Raw genomic sequence first — 14,922 nt, forward strand, 5'->3', positions numbered from 1 at the left:
CATCTATCTTCAATAATCAGCTCCCTTTTTCTTTATATATTTATTGGTTTAATTATTTTAGTCCCCAGAATACAGGAAGAATTTCCCCCTAGTCTGATTAAATCTTATTTTAAAATAGGAATCCTCAGATTATATTCTGTAGACTTGTATCATGCTAAAACAGTGATGGCTTTTAAATAGTTTATCAACCTTTGGAGTTTACATCAGAATGGATTTTATAGCAAGTAAGCAAACAAAGGAGGGTAATGGAACAAGCTAATTCCAGCTACATAGCTCTCTTTTACTGAGACATTCTAATGATGGACAACTTATCTTCCATTACAAATCTATTTTTTCCATGGATTCTCAGATTTATAATTTTGAAAATGTAAAATGTCCCTTAAAAAGAAAAAAAACAAATCCAGAGATTCTGATTTGCAGTATGTTTGTGATACTTTGTGTTTCTTTTCCTGAAAAGCACACCTTGTCAGACAGATCTACTTTATTTAAGAATAGAGCATGTTTGAGGTAAATGTTCTAGACCTGAAATTATTTTGCAGTGGAGAAAACTGAGATGTGGATGTATAATTACTGCTGGCATATCAGATTGCATCTCTATTATACTGTCATCTATTTATGCATTCAGAGTAAATGTTGCTTACCTTTCCTATGCATTTTGATTCCAGGTTGCATACAGAGACCTTCGTTTATGTGCATATCTATCCCATTAAATTTCTTTTAAGGATCTGAATGTAAAAACTGTTCAGAAATCCCTTTTCACTCATTTGTACCCTTTGTATTGCTATCACAATGTGAGTAAAATTGCAAAATAATCTTGTAGCTAGGTAGAATGCCTATCTCAGTAACTCATCTTTACTCTTAATCATATGGCAATTGTTCCCTTATCTTTTCCTCCCTCTTTGTGAGGTATTACTGCACCAATTTAAGTGCACCACACTTTGCATGAAATAATATCCAAAGGTCATCATTTTAAGGGAGTATACTGTTCATAGATACAGATTTATAGATAATTAAACTACTGGCACAAGACCGAAAAGCAAAACATTCTAGTTAAATTCCATGCCATATTAAAAGCAATTTAAACAGAAAACTTTAGATGCTTTTTATGACTGTTTATGGGAACAAATACTTTCTTAATTCAAACTAAGTTTCCTTAATTGATATTTTAAATGAAAATACTATAATTTATCTTTCCCCTCTGTACTATATCTTTTTGTAAGAAAATACTATTGCATGACTGAAGTAAAGCAATAACAATGTGACAAGTTGCAGTGCAGTTTGTTGGATATACTTTTGTATGGCCATAAAATCAGATACAGGTAGTCCTCAACTTACAACAGTTCACCTAGTAACTGTTTGAAGTTACAACAGCACTGAGAAAAGTGATTTATGACCATTTTCACATGATTGTTGCAGCACTCCCATGGTTACATGAACAAAATTCAGACGCTTGGCAACTGACTCATATTTATGACAGTTGCAGTGTCCCAGGGTCATGTGATCATCTTTGGCCACCTTTTGACAAACAAAGTCAATGGGGAATAAGATTTTCTTAATAGCCATGCTACTTACTTAAGAATTGCAGTGATTCCCTTAACAACTGTAGCAAGAAAGATTGTAAAATGGGGCAAAAGTCACTTAACAATTGTCTCACTTAGCAACATAAATTTTGGGCTCAATTGTTGTATGTTAAGAACCAGCTGTATTGTGTCATAAAATGGCTTAAGATGGTTAATGCAACATTTTCAGTTATAAATATTTGTTTTAGACAAAACATTTTAAACCAATGTCTGCTAAAGAGGACTTGGATTACAGAGATAGTCAATTACCCTTTGAAGGAAGTCATAATACCTCATGATTTTATGGGAGCAGAAGTGAAATACTTAGAAAAGTAATGTTAAACCTCTTGACTTTAGACAAATATAATAAAATGACACATTTCCTTTGTTCCAAGTAATTTGTGGAAAACAGATTCAAGTTCAAAAATAGTCTAAAAATTGTCTTGGTTTCTGTAGGGAGTTGCTTGTGTTGGGCATTTGATTGATATTTCTTTCTTTATTGGTTACATTTAATACTACCAATAATGAAATTGCCTGACCAGCGGGCCAGATTAGAGACACAGTGGATTCTTATGCTATCTAAGTGGTCAATATTAGAAGTTTATGTTGAATTTCTTTTCACATATAGGTAGTCCTTGGGTTACAATGGCAATTGGGACCATAATTTCCTCCACTAAGCAATGTGATTGGAAAGGATGATGGCACATGACTGCATTGCTTAGTGATTGCAATTCTAAGTCCTGATTTCTGTCCTAAACCTGAACCACGTGGGTCATTAAGGGAGGACCTCATGTATGCAGAAGAGATAGGAATTCCAGATTAGCAGGCTGGTGGGTGAGAACTGCAGATAAGAGATGTGGGTAGTTCCTGTTAGCAGGGGCTATGGAGTGCAGTGGGTGTGCGGGTGCCACTCACAGGTGGGAGCTAAAGGAAGGCACTATGGAGTGTGGATGGGTAGGTGAGTATGCCTTCAATTTTCTTTTTTGCTGTCTTTAGAAATTTATGTACTGACAAAGTCCAAGTATCCTTTTTATCCTGAAAAGAAATAATTAAATTAATTTGAATAATCAAACCAGCAAGAAAGAGAAAAATGAATAGATTCTTAGGTAATAAATTGCTTAAATAGATAAATAGATTCTTAAGCAGTAGCAGAGATAGTATTTAGGAGCATTATAACTGACTATGCTATGTGATAATTGAAAAGTAATTGCTTGGAATGGACAATATAATAGATAAACCTTTCTGAAATATCTTTTGGGAGGTCAGCATCAAAGCCAAAATATCTTATTTGTTCACTCAAGCCCAACTTAGACAAACAAATGGGTTCATAACCCATAGTATTTAATGTATAGTTCAATCTCTTTTGTTCAGGATAATGAAAAACTAAATACTGGACTCTAGATACAAGAACACTGAGGGTTCTTACAGTTACTTTTATCCAGAATTTAAGGTAAAGAAATTTAGGAACTCAACGCACTGGTCGCTTTCATATCAAGCTCCTCCTATGCATTTTATGTTGGATGGTCTTTGAATTGTTCAGAGGTTGCAACTAGTACAGTGTTGCAGGCAAGAATTGTTGAATTGTTGTTGATGAAGTTGTGTCCGACCCATCGCGACCCCATGGACAACGTTCCTCCAAGCCTTCTTGTTATACCACTGTAAAATATACGAGGAGTTCGATTCCTATAGTAAAATTTTGGTAATAAGCTTTGGTCTAATGTTTGAAGTCTTTAACTAAGGCTGCCATATCTAGACTACAAAAATCTGGGTAACCTCTAAATGGCAGTAAAAATCTTCACTGCAGTAACTCTACAGATTTGTGCAGTTCAAATATGATAGTCCTATCTAAACAACCTTTCAGTTTAAAACTGGCTTCCACTGAACCTGTAATTTTCTCCTGTGGTAAAGACATTTTGTTATTCCTTATGTTTTCTGCTGGAGTTGTCTTTTATCTGACTATGCACGTCTTTATGTACAGTACTGCATCATGAAGATGTAGTTCAGAAAAGCAACTGAAAATATATTTTGAGAAATCCCACAATATTATTTGACTGTATTGTTGAATTATTACAGGTTTTGTTTAGTAATATGGTTGAATATGCTGCTTTTCTATGCAGATTACTGATTCAACCCAAAGTTGATGTGCCATATTCTTTATCAAACTTCCAGGTGCTGAAAGTATTAAATTTGGATGAATAAAACTGGATTGGAAACATTAGGAGTGGTGGTAGTTGTGATTAATTCTGTGGTGATTAATTACTAAGCAGGAATGGGATGAGGATGGGAAGACTCATACTATAGAATAGAATAGAATAGAATTTTATTGGCCAAGTGTGATTGGACACACAAGGAATTTGTTTTGGTGCATATGCTCTCAGTGTACATAAAAGAAAAAAAAACTTTCATCAAAGGTACAACATTTACAACACAAATGATGGTCATAGGTTGCAATTTAACCCTTAATGATAGCAACAAAAAGTTACAGTCATACAGTCATAAGTGGAAAAAGATTGGTGATGGAAACGAGAAGATTAATAGTAGTGTAGATTTAGTAAATAATTTGACATTGTTGAGGGCATTATTTGTTTAGCAGAGTGATGGCCTTCGGGAAAAAACTGTTCTTGTGTCTAGTTGTTCTGGTGTTCAATGCTCTATAGTGTCGTTTTGATGGTAGGAGTTGAAACAGTTTATGTCCAGGATGTGAGGGATCTGTAAATATTTTCACAGCCCTCTTCTTGATTCGTGCAGTATACAGGTCCTCAATGGAAGGGAGGCTGGTAGCAATTATTTTTTCTGCAGTTCTAATTATCCTCTGAAGTCTGTGTTTGTCTTGTTGGGTTGCAGAACCAAACCAGACAGTTATAGAGGTGCAAATGACAGACTCAGTAATTCCTCTATTGTCTTCTTGTTGCATTAACTGACGATTTGCCAGGTAGCAGTATGAAATCAGTGAACAAAATGACTTTTTGATTACATCTATAGTGTTATTGGTGTATAGCAAGGGGTATGCCATTATAACAGCTCACACCATTATTACTAGATTAGTAGTTGGGTTGAATCTGGTTCTTTAAGAAGTCCTGTTGAAGAGTAGACTATATATATGCGTTAAGTGTTTGTTATTTTGTCCTAAAAAGTAATAGTATCATCCTGAGCACAGCATAGGGAAGAAGTTCAAACGTTACCATTCTAGACTGCATATAATGTAATAAGGTCTGAAGCTATTGAAAGGCAAATTCAGATTAAATACTAGAAGAAAGTTTCTAACAGTAACATTAGAATTAGAGATTTATCAGGGATGCTTTCACTTGGATTCCTGCACTGGGCAGATGGTAAATTCAGTAGTTTAAATTATATTTTCCAACAATATTATTCTCAAATAGCCCTCAGACTATCTTGAAAGGCTGCAGTCTTTTTAAATATATATGTATTTCATAGCTTATGTGACAAAATTTATGCTGAGTCAGTGTGTCATAGATCAGTGTTAATTATTATATAAACCAAGCTTACTTTGTGATGACAATGCTATAAAAACTAGTAGTTAAAACAGCTTTTTCTTATGGACTTCTAAAAGCTATGTAATAGCTTTACAAGTTTGCTTTGTTAAGTTGAAGATAATGTAATTTACTGAATTTAAATTCAAAAACTGATAATTGTCAAGCTAAGAAACAAAATCATATAGACTTCTTTATTGGCCAAGTGTGATTAAGCACATAAGAAATTTGTTTCAATGTACATACAATAGTGATAAGAAACAAAGTTATAGTCAGAAGAAGATAAAAAGATAGGTAATAGGGAAGATGAGAATAATGGTGGTAATACTGTCTTTTTAGATAGTTTGATAGTGTTATGGGAATTAGTTGTTTAGCAGAGTGATGGCATGCCCCTCCCCTGAGAAACTGTCCTTGTGTCTAGTTGTTCTGACGTGCAGTGCCCTATAGCATTTTGAGGGTAGAAGTTGAAACTGTTTATGTCCAGGATGCGAAGGGTCTGTAGATATTTTCACAGCCCTCTTTATATATCTTCAGCATTCTTTAATTTAGACGATAAAGAATTAATTTGGAGATATAACCTCTAAAGAAAATAAATGTATCATTTTTGCTTAAATCAGGATATCGTCCTGTATGATTATAAAAAAATAGTTATATTTATTTATTTATTTATTTATTTATTTAATCGCATTTTTATACCGCCCTATCTCCCAAGGGACTCAGCATTATAGCAGAGATTAATCCTTTTATATGTGATGAAGGACTTAGTTGCCAGCTTTCTCTGAAAGTAAATAATTTCTATGACATATTCAAGAAAATTAAATATTTGAATTGACTTCGGGAAATGATACAACACAATGTAATTTCAATGTATAAAAAGTTAATGAATGGTTTTTTTTCTTTTTTCTTTTTTTTGCAAAAATGTAGTTCCCACCATTTCCATAATTCTAGTGAGATCTAGCGTTGTACTACTTGCACTGAATACATTAATGGAAGCTTAGTCCTGAAGCACTTCTTATTTCTGTTATAGAAATAGTGACTTGTTTATTTTTTTAATACATATAACCCCCCCCCCCTTTTCCAGGCAATATTTATGATTCCCACAAATCCCCCTCCAACATTCCGGAAGCCAGAGCTTTGGTCTGATGAATTTACCGACTTTGTGAAGAAATGTTTAGTGAAGAATCCTGAGCAGAGAGCTACCGCAACTCACCTTCTGCAGGTCAGTGCTGTATGCAGCTATTTTTTTTTCCAAGAAGCTATCAGCCGGGAAAGTTTGCATGTGTGCTCAATCAGATGAAAATCTCCCTGTTTCCCCCCCACTGAATTACTTTTTCGCTACTTAATAGCCAACAAAAAATTCTTCAGTGTTTCCACAGTGAGTAATAGGGGCTCACTGTAATTTCTTGAACTACTTGGTAAACAAGAAAAGGAAGATCTCTCAGCAAGTGATCGATTCTTTCAGAAAAGTAGATCTGAGGAATCCTTTTGATTTGCTGAGAGTTCTCCACTTTTATGATATTTAAACATGTTTATTTTGAACACATTACATTTAGACTAGTGCTATCTCTGTTTCCTGGACCAAACAGTAGTTTTTTGAACAATTTTCATTAGCTAGAACATTTGGATATAAATTATCCAATCCTTTTCATTCTCATTATTTCTTCTCTTCATCCTTCTTTTTTGCCTGTGTCACCCTTTCTTTAATTTATACTTTTTACATTGCATAATAAACTCAGATATTTGTTCTTGGTGCTAATTTTTATGTCTATATTTTATGTAATTATAATCCTTTTATATGTGATGAAGGACTTAGTTGCCAGCTTTCTCTGAAAGTAAATAATTTCTATGACATATTCAAGAAAATTAAATATTTGAATTGACTTCGGGAAATGATACAACACAATGTAATTTCAATGTATAAAAAGTTAATGAATGGTTTTTTTCTTTTTTCTTTTTTTTGCAAAAATGTAGTTCCCACCATTTCCATAATTCTAGTGAGATCTAGCGTTGTACTACTTGCACTGAATACATTAATGGAAGCTTAGTCCTGAAGCACTTCTTATTTCTGTTATAGAAATAGTGACTTGTTTATTTTTTTAATACATATAACCCCCCCCCCTTTTCCAGGCAATATTTATGATTCCCACAAATCCCCCTCCAACATTCCGGAAGCCAGAGCTTTGGTCTGATGAATTTACCGACTTTGTGAAGAAATGTTTAGTGAAGAATCCTGAGCAGAGAGCTACCGCAACTCACCTTCTGCAGGTCAGTGCTGTATGCAGCTATTTTTTTTTCCAAGAAGCTATCAGCCCGGGAAAGTTTGCATGTGTGCTCAATCAGATGAAAATCTCCCTGTTTCCCCCCCACTGAATTACTTTTTCGCTACTTAATAGCCAACAAAAAATTCTTCAGTGTTTCCACAGTGAGTAATAGGGGCTCACTGTAATTTCTTGAACTACTTGGTAAACAAGAAAAGGAAGATCTCTCAGCAAGTGATCGATTCTTTCAGAAAAGTAGATCTGAGGAATCCTTTTGATTTGCTGAGAGTTCTCCACTTTTATGATATTTAAACATGTTTATTTTGAACACATTACATTTAGACTAGTGCTATCTCTGTTTCCTGGACCAAACAGTAGTTTTTTGAACAATTTTCATTAGCTAGAACATTTGGATATAAATTATCCAATCCTTTTCATTCTCATTATTTCTTCTCTTCATCCTTCTTTTTTGCCTGTGTCACCCTTTCTTTTTAATTTATACTTTTTTACATTGCATAATAAACTCAGATATTTGTTCTTGGTGCTAATTTTTTATGTCTATATTTTATGTAATTATAATCCTTTTAATTATAATCCTTAAGAATTTGCTCTGTAGTCATTTTCTTTTGGGAAAGTCCAGAGAAGTTATTTCAAAAGCCCCCTCCCTTTTTGGTTATTTTTTTGGCCCAGTATAGCACTGGTAGCAATTATAATGTTACAGAAGAATGTAATTGTTATATAGAAATGTTATCAATATAACAATTCTTTGTTATAATGGATGTGTGCATTGAGTGGAAAATCAACAACAACAAAAAAGATTTAGAAAAAGGAAAAACGGTCTCTGGACAGTACAGGAACAAAAAAGGCATAATTTCTACTGTTGTTAAATTTGAGCAAGTTCATTTTTTCTAACTGATGTCATGGCCCATAATACACAGCAACATTTGATTGGGTAATCACAAAATACTGGCTATATAATATGAGAGAAAAAGGCCATATTTTATATCCACAACTGAAACTGTATCTCTAGAACTCATGCACAGTCTTGTGGGAAGGTATCAGTGCTGTGTGCAGGAAATGAGTAATGATTTTTTAGGGTAGGCATCCTGTGAAACTCCAGATGTTTCTGAGCTTCACTTCTCAACATCCTTCACCACTAACTGCTCCTAGGGATATGCTCTAATAAGGGTCAAATTCACAGTACTGATAGAGAGGATGGAGAGTTTTTTAAAAAACCAACAAACACAGGAGTATAAATTGTCTTCAAATAAATCTGTTTTTGTTGTATTTCAACTGCCCATTCTGATGATTTTAATTTTGCTTCGTATATATTTCATCATTGCCAATAACTCAGTGATTTGTGTTCTGTTAGAATACAGGTTTCTCATGCTATAGTGGCTGCTCTGCTTATGACTGCTAATTTGCATTGTCAGCTTGTTAAAATGAATTAAAATGATATAACTGAACAAATTATAAAGTTTATTTTTCTATGTCAGGCTATCTTCTATTTGTTTATTTACCACTTAATTCACATTTCCTTTGGACAATTATATCCTTAACTGTAAAGCAGTTGTGTTTTGTTGTAACATTCTTCTCATGGTTGCTGTTTACCTAAACAAACAAAAAGGAAAATCCTATTTAGTTGTAATGCAGTTAAACAGATCATATGCTCTCTTATTCCAGATTTTAATTGCTGTCCAAAGGGAAATGTTCTCTCCTGCTGGTCTGTGAAGTTGATTGGCATGTTGTTCTAACATGTTACTTTATTTATACTGCGAATACAGATTGTCTGTAGGCTCCATGTTGTATAACTCTATGGATTTATTTTCTAGCATCCTTTTATTAAAAATGCCAAGCAAGTCTCAATTCTGAGAGACCTGATTACTGAAGCTATGGAAATTAAGACCAAAAAGCATGAAGAACAGCAGAGGGAACTGGAAGAAGAGGATGAAAACTCGGTGTGTGAAAATTTAATTAAGTTTTCAAATTACTTTTGGCCTATTAAATTGTCAACATATTTAAGTAATATAGTTCTGATTGAGAGAGTTGCTGTCACTTAATTTTTTTCTGAGTTTCCTTCCTCCTTGACAATCCCCCATTCAAAAAGCAGTTTGTGAGGAAAAAAAATCTTGTTTTTTTTTAATTGATTTGTGTGTGTTTGGGTTGTAGTATTTAAACAGCACCCGAACAACAATTTTCATTAGCTAGAACATTTGGATATAAATTATCCAAATTTTACCGAGGATACATTTTTCTTTAAAGGCCCTTGTTATCCTCAGTATAAAGTGAAAGTTGTGATTTGAGAACAGCTGATGTTTCTAAGGTTAAGTTTGCACCTTATGCAAGAAACCTAATCTCACTAATAGTGATAGGAAAGCAATTTGATCATTGAATTAGCAATTTAAGAGGTAGGAAGATCAAGGAGGTACAGATAAGATAAGGAAAAGTATGAAAGTGTACAGTAGTGGAATTTGGGGAAGGTTCAAGAGGGTGTTAACTGCTCTATTGTAAGCCAATTAAAAGTCCTTGTAAATAATTATTTAAACTGGTACCTGGAAAAACAACATGTGTAATAAAAGTATCCATTTTCCATAAATATTATGGACCCAATCCTGATCTTCCTCTCTGCAGCATAGTGTTAAATTTTACTTCAGTATAAATGATATATATATATCTATTTAATTCTGTATTTATTTTTAATACATATAACCCCCCTTTTCCAGGCAATATTTATGATTCCCACAAATCCCCCTCCAACATTCCGGAAGCCAGAGCTTTGGTCTGATGAATTTACCGACTTTGTGAAGAAATGTTTAGTGAAGAATCCTGAGCAGAGAGCTACCGCAACTCACCTTCTGCAGGTCAGTGCTGTATGCAGCTATTTTTTTTTCCAAGAAGCTATCAGCCCGGGAAAGTTTGCATGTGTGCTCAATCAGATGAAAATCTCCCTGTTTCCCCCCCACTGAATTACTTTTTCGCTACTTAATAGCCAACAAAAAATTCTTCAGTGTTTCCACAGTGAGTAATAGGGGCTCACTGTAATTTCTTGAACTACTTGGTAAACAAGAAAAGGAAGATCTCTCAGCAAGTGATCGATTCTTTCAGAAAAGTAGATCTGAGGAATCCTTTTGATTTGCTGAGAGTTCTCCACTTTTATGATATTTAAACATGTTTATTTTGAACACATTACATTTAGACTAGTGCTATCTCTGTTTCCTGGACCAAACAGTAGTTTTTTGAACAATTTTCATTAGCTAGAACATTTGGATATAAATTATCCAATCCTTTTCATTCTCATTATTTCTTCTCTTCATCCTTCTTTTTTGCCTGTGTCACCCTTTCTTTTTAATTTATACTTTTTTACATTGCATAATAAACTCAGATATTTGTTCTTGGTGCTAATTTTTTATGTCTATATTTTATGTAATTATAATCCTTTTAATTATAATCCTTAAGAATTTGCTCTGTAGTCATTTTCTTTTGGGAAAGTCCAGAGAAGTTATTTCAAAAGCCCCCTCCCTTTTTGGTTATTTTTTTGGCCCAGTATAGCACTGGTAGCAATTATAATGTTACTGATAGGCCTTGCTTACCAACTAAATTACCAAATTTAGCAATTGTTCAAAGTTAAGTCAGTTAAAAAGTTGTGACTAATTCTCACATTTATGACTGTTGCAGTGTCTCACAATAATGCAATTTCCCCATCTTGATGCTTCAGAAATGATGCACATTTATAACTGGTGTGCAGCCTTGTGATTGTTATTTGCATCCTTCCCTACTAGCTTCTGACAAGCAGAATTAACGGAGTACACAAAGCACTATCACAAGTTGTAGTCACATGATGTCTTAACTGCAGTGATTCATTTAATGACTGAATGGGAACTGATGTCATATGCACATTGAAGTCATATCATGTACATGTGCAGCAATAACATTACTGGTCCCAATTGTTGCTAATGAAGATTACCTGTAATGAAGATTGAAAGATGGTAGTCCTAACTATTCTACTAATTTTTCTGTACCAGTGTTTGAACCATAAGTGAACAAACTATTACCAAAAAGAAAGAAATGGTTTATATGTTTAGATCAGTCCTGGTATGAATTCAACAGCGAGAATTCATTTTTGCTTGGATTGAGATTTAGATTCTTACCGGGGGGCAAACAGGTTTCTGCTGCCTTCATCAAATTGAAAGCAGTATTACACTGTCATCACCACCAAACTCCCTTTTTGTGTGTGATGTCACAATGCAAATACAAAAAAAGAGAAGTGTTTATCTTGCAGTACTGCTTTCATCAGACATTTCATATGATCTCACTGTGTATGCTGCTGCCTGGATACACTTCTTTCTTATGTCTAGACAGTGATTGAAGTCTTCTGGTTAAAAAAAAGAAATACAGTATTGTATGTAAACATTTATTTAAAAAAAACGTAAATCAATTGTCACCCCTCCCCCAAATAGATGTTAAAAGATGTAAAGAAGATACTAAACAATTGAGAAATTCTCTAGATCAAAGGTATGCCAGTTCCATTTGGTTTCAATTATGTACTTCTTGTTCTTTGAAAGTCAAGTTGGGGACTGCACAGTAAAAGGGTTCATTTTAAAACATTAAAATGGGAATGAAAATTATTAAATGCAAATAGTAATTAAAAGTTTCTGTTAAAATTACATTTTAGTCCATGCACCCACGCAAAGATAATATTAATCTTCAGTCCTTCATACTGCAATTAACCTGAAGTTTTAACATGGATTCAATAAATTACAGAAGGGAAGTATGTCTAGTCTCGTAATACATCCAGTGGTGGGATTCAGCCAGTTCGCACCACTTCGGGAGAACCGGTTGTTAACTTTCTGAGCAGTTTGGTGAACTGGTTGTTGGAAGAATTCATTAGGGCAGAGAACTGATTGTTAAATTATTTGAATCCCACCACTGAAAACATCCCTCATATCAGTGGTGGGATTCAAATAATTTAATAACTGGTTCTCTGTCCTAATGACCAGTTGGGTAGGTGTGGCTCGGTGGTCATGTGACTGAGGGTGTGGCCAACTCAACTTCACTCACGTCGATGGATGCTTTGCCTTAGCTGTTACAATGTAATAAAGGGTTAACCAGAGAGGCAGTTTCTTTAAGCAGAGCAATAAAGATTAAGCTAGAAACAATACCAGAATGTTTCCTTCCTGCCTTCTTTACAGGATTAGCCCTGTAAAGTGGAAAAAACCAAAATAAGATTTCTTCCGACAACCGGTTCTCCGAACTGCTTAGGAAGTTAACAACTGGTTCTCCCGAATAGGTGCGAACTGGCTGAATCCCACCACTGCCTCATTATATATTTAGAGAGAGACCAGATGGCAGGGTAAGCAGAATTGGGAAGATATAAGAAGCTGCAGCTGACCAACAAGAGACATTTAGCTCCTGGGCTGCAAGTTCTATGTGTATGTTGTAGCCCAAGAGACAAGACCCAGTTTTCCACCATTAGAAGTCTTAAAGAGAACTTTCAAAAAGATGAAGGAAAAAAATTAATGTGGTAAGATAAATGGATAGATAAATGGATTTAAAACACCAGATATTTTATCTAGTACCCTCAGATACAGGCATTTGTAGAAGTCATTTATGTTTGGGATCCTGGCCACCATATTTTATTTATTTTTTCCTCAGAGGAAAGCTTTTTAGTATCCAAATGTATTGGAGCTACAACATTAGCTACAGAATGTGCAAAGCATAGTGTCTGCAGATCATTTGGGGCTGTCCCTTGAAGTTATCAAGCTAAATTTTGTGCAAGTAACCTTCTGGGCACCCCAAGTCATGTGTGTGGGTACTTAAAACTTGCCTCTGCTATCTTAGTGGACAGGCATATACGTGCTAAGAAGTTCTCAGGAGGCTTTGATTCAGTTCCCTTTCAAGCGTCTGGTTCTGCCTCTTGGCTTCAGTGAGTGGATCTGGAGAAGAAAATGAAGCCTAGTTTGCACAAACATCATACAGAATGTCATATTAAGGATAAACACTCAAATTTATTATAGGAACATTATAGGATGGAAATGATTTCTTAACAGATCGTCAGTGTTCAATTTATATATGAATTCAAATTGATTTCACCTTTGGGGGCAGTGGTTGACATTCAAAAAGAAATTAATTTTTAATGAAACTTCAGAATTAGAATTTTAAGATTACATGCAACTAATATTATATTATAAATAAACTGGAAATCTTTTTCAAGAATGTGTCCATTCATTAAAAAGATAACTATTTTGTCAGTGCAAATATTTTATACAGATGCAATTCTGATCCAGAGTTTTTGAATATGTTAATTAAATAACTATAAATATAAATGAGGTAAATGAGGCGTTTCAGCTAATAATATGCTTGTACACACATATAGACAGATATCACATCTCTGTGTGTAAAATGTACTTTAACTGCTTTATAAGTACGACATGCGTAGAATTGCAGTTCTAGTTGTCTGTTATAAAAAAAGCATCATTCATTATGTGTTACTTGTTTTATCTTTTATTTTAAAATACAGTAATTTTATGACTCCCTCTAAGGCACTTGGATTATTTATTGGATTGTATCCAGTTGAAACTTTACACAGAAAAATCTTCTGCTCTTATGAAGGAAAGCTTGCTTATTATGACATGCCCCAAACAGCACAATACACTGTTCAAACATAGTCCCTAGTGCTTGAAAGCAACTCTTTGGAAACAGTTAGTTGCGTTTATGTAGACGGAATTCTTTGAAATAAATACCTACTCTTACATAGGTATGTTTACTGTCACCACAAAGTTATCACTGGATATAATCCAATTTATGAAAGTAAAAGCAGTATTTATATCTCATTAGGATAGGGAAAAAGAAGCAGCAGCAGGGCTTAAGATGGAAACAGTGTTGAAGAAGGGGGGAAAAAATCCGTAAAAGACCAATATCATTCTATACTTAAACAGAATTTGTCTTATCCTCATAAATGATAATTTAAAATATTCCATGGGTATCATCTGACATAATTTCCTAAAATGTTTCCTCCCTGCCTTCAAGAACTGAAAAATGTTCCTCATGATGGGATGCATGGCATTCATTAGTGATATTTGATTCTTTTCTCTTAGTTATTGAAACATGTAGGTGCATTTTGTAAACTTGCTGATGTCAGAATAGGTTTTGGAAGCATACTTGGTTGATCTCATTTGGCCCCCAAAGCAAACTGAAGTCAGGAATTTTCTTTTTATTTGAATCATCTAAAATTAGACACTTAATTGAAAAGTTTTATAAAAACAGCTCTTCTGCATTGTGATTTTTGTGTGTGTGTGTGTGGACAGTAGAATGTGGCCTTGTAAAAGCACTTAAGGCATAGAACAGCATGTTAGTTCTTAAATAGCTTGGATTTTGTGCACATCTTCTACATCTGACTTCAGAAAGAGAGTAGGATTTCCTAATAATGTTTTCAAATGCTTCTATTCCATATGGGTTTTATGATTCATGATCTGGATTATCATCAGTTCTCTGTTTTACATTCCTGGCACATTACTGCCACTGATTGGAAATGCTTTTGTATTCTTTGCTGGAATTAACTCTGTTCCACGGTCCTCAAGCATCTGCTGAGCAGATACTTTCCTACAAAGCATCAGC

At 34.3% G+C, this 14,922-nt stretch overlaps 1 protein-coding gene across 1 annotated transcript in view; it reads left to right on the forward strand.

Annotated features, from left to right (window-relative positions):
- Positions 1-14,922, forward strand: part of STK3 (serine/threonine kinase 3) — a 129,891-nt gene that overhangs the window by 51,839 nt on the left and 63,130 nt on the right. The window contains exons 7-8 of the mRNA XM_058175597.1: positions 6,132-6,269; positions 9,141-9,266. Of these exons, the coding sequence (XP_058031580.1) occupies positions 6,132-6,269; positions 9,141-9,266 (264 nt within the window). The remainder of the gene's footprint in view (positions 1-6,131; positions 6,270-9,140; positions 9,267-14,922) is intronic.

The sequence above is a fragment of the Ahaetulla prasina genome, chromosome 3, assembly GCF_028640845.1.
Source record: "Ahaetulla prasina isolate Xishuangbanna chromosome 3, ASM2864084v1, whole genome shotgun sequence".
In the NCBI taxonomy this organism is placed as follows: Eukaryota; Metazoa; Chordata; class Lepidosauria; order Squamata; family Colubridae; genus Ahaetulla; species Ahaetulla prasina.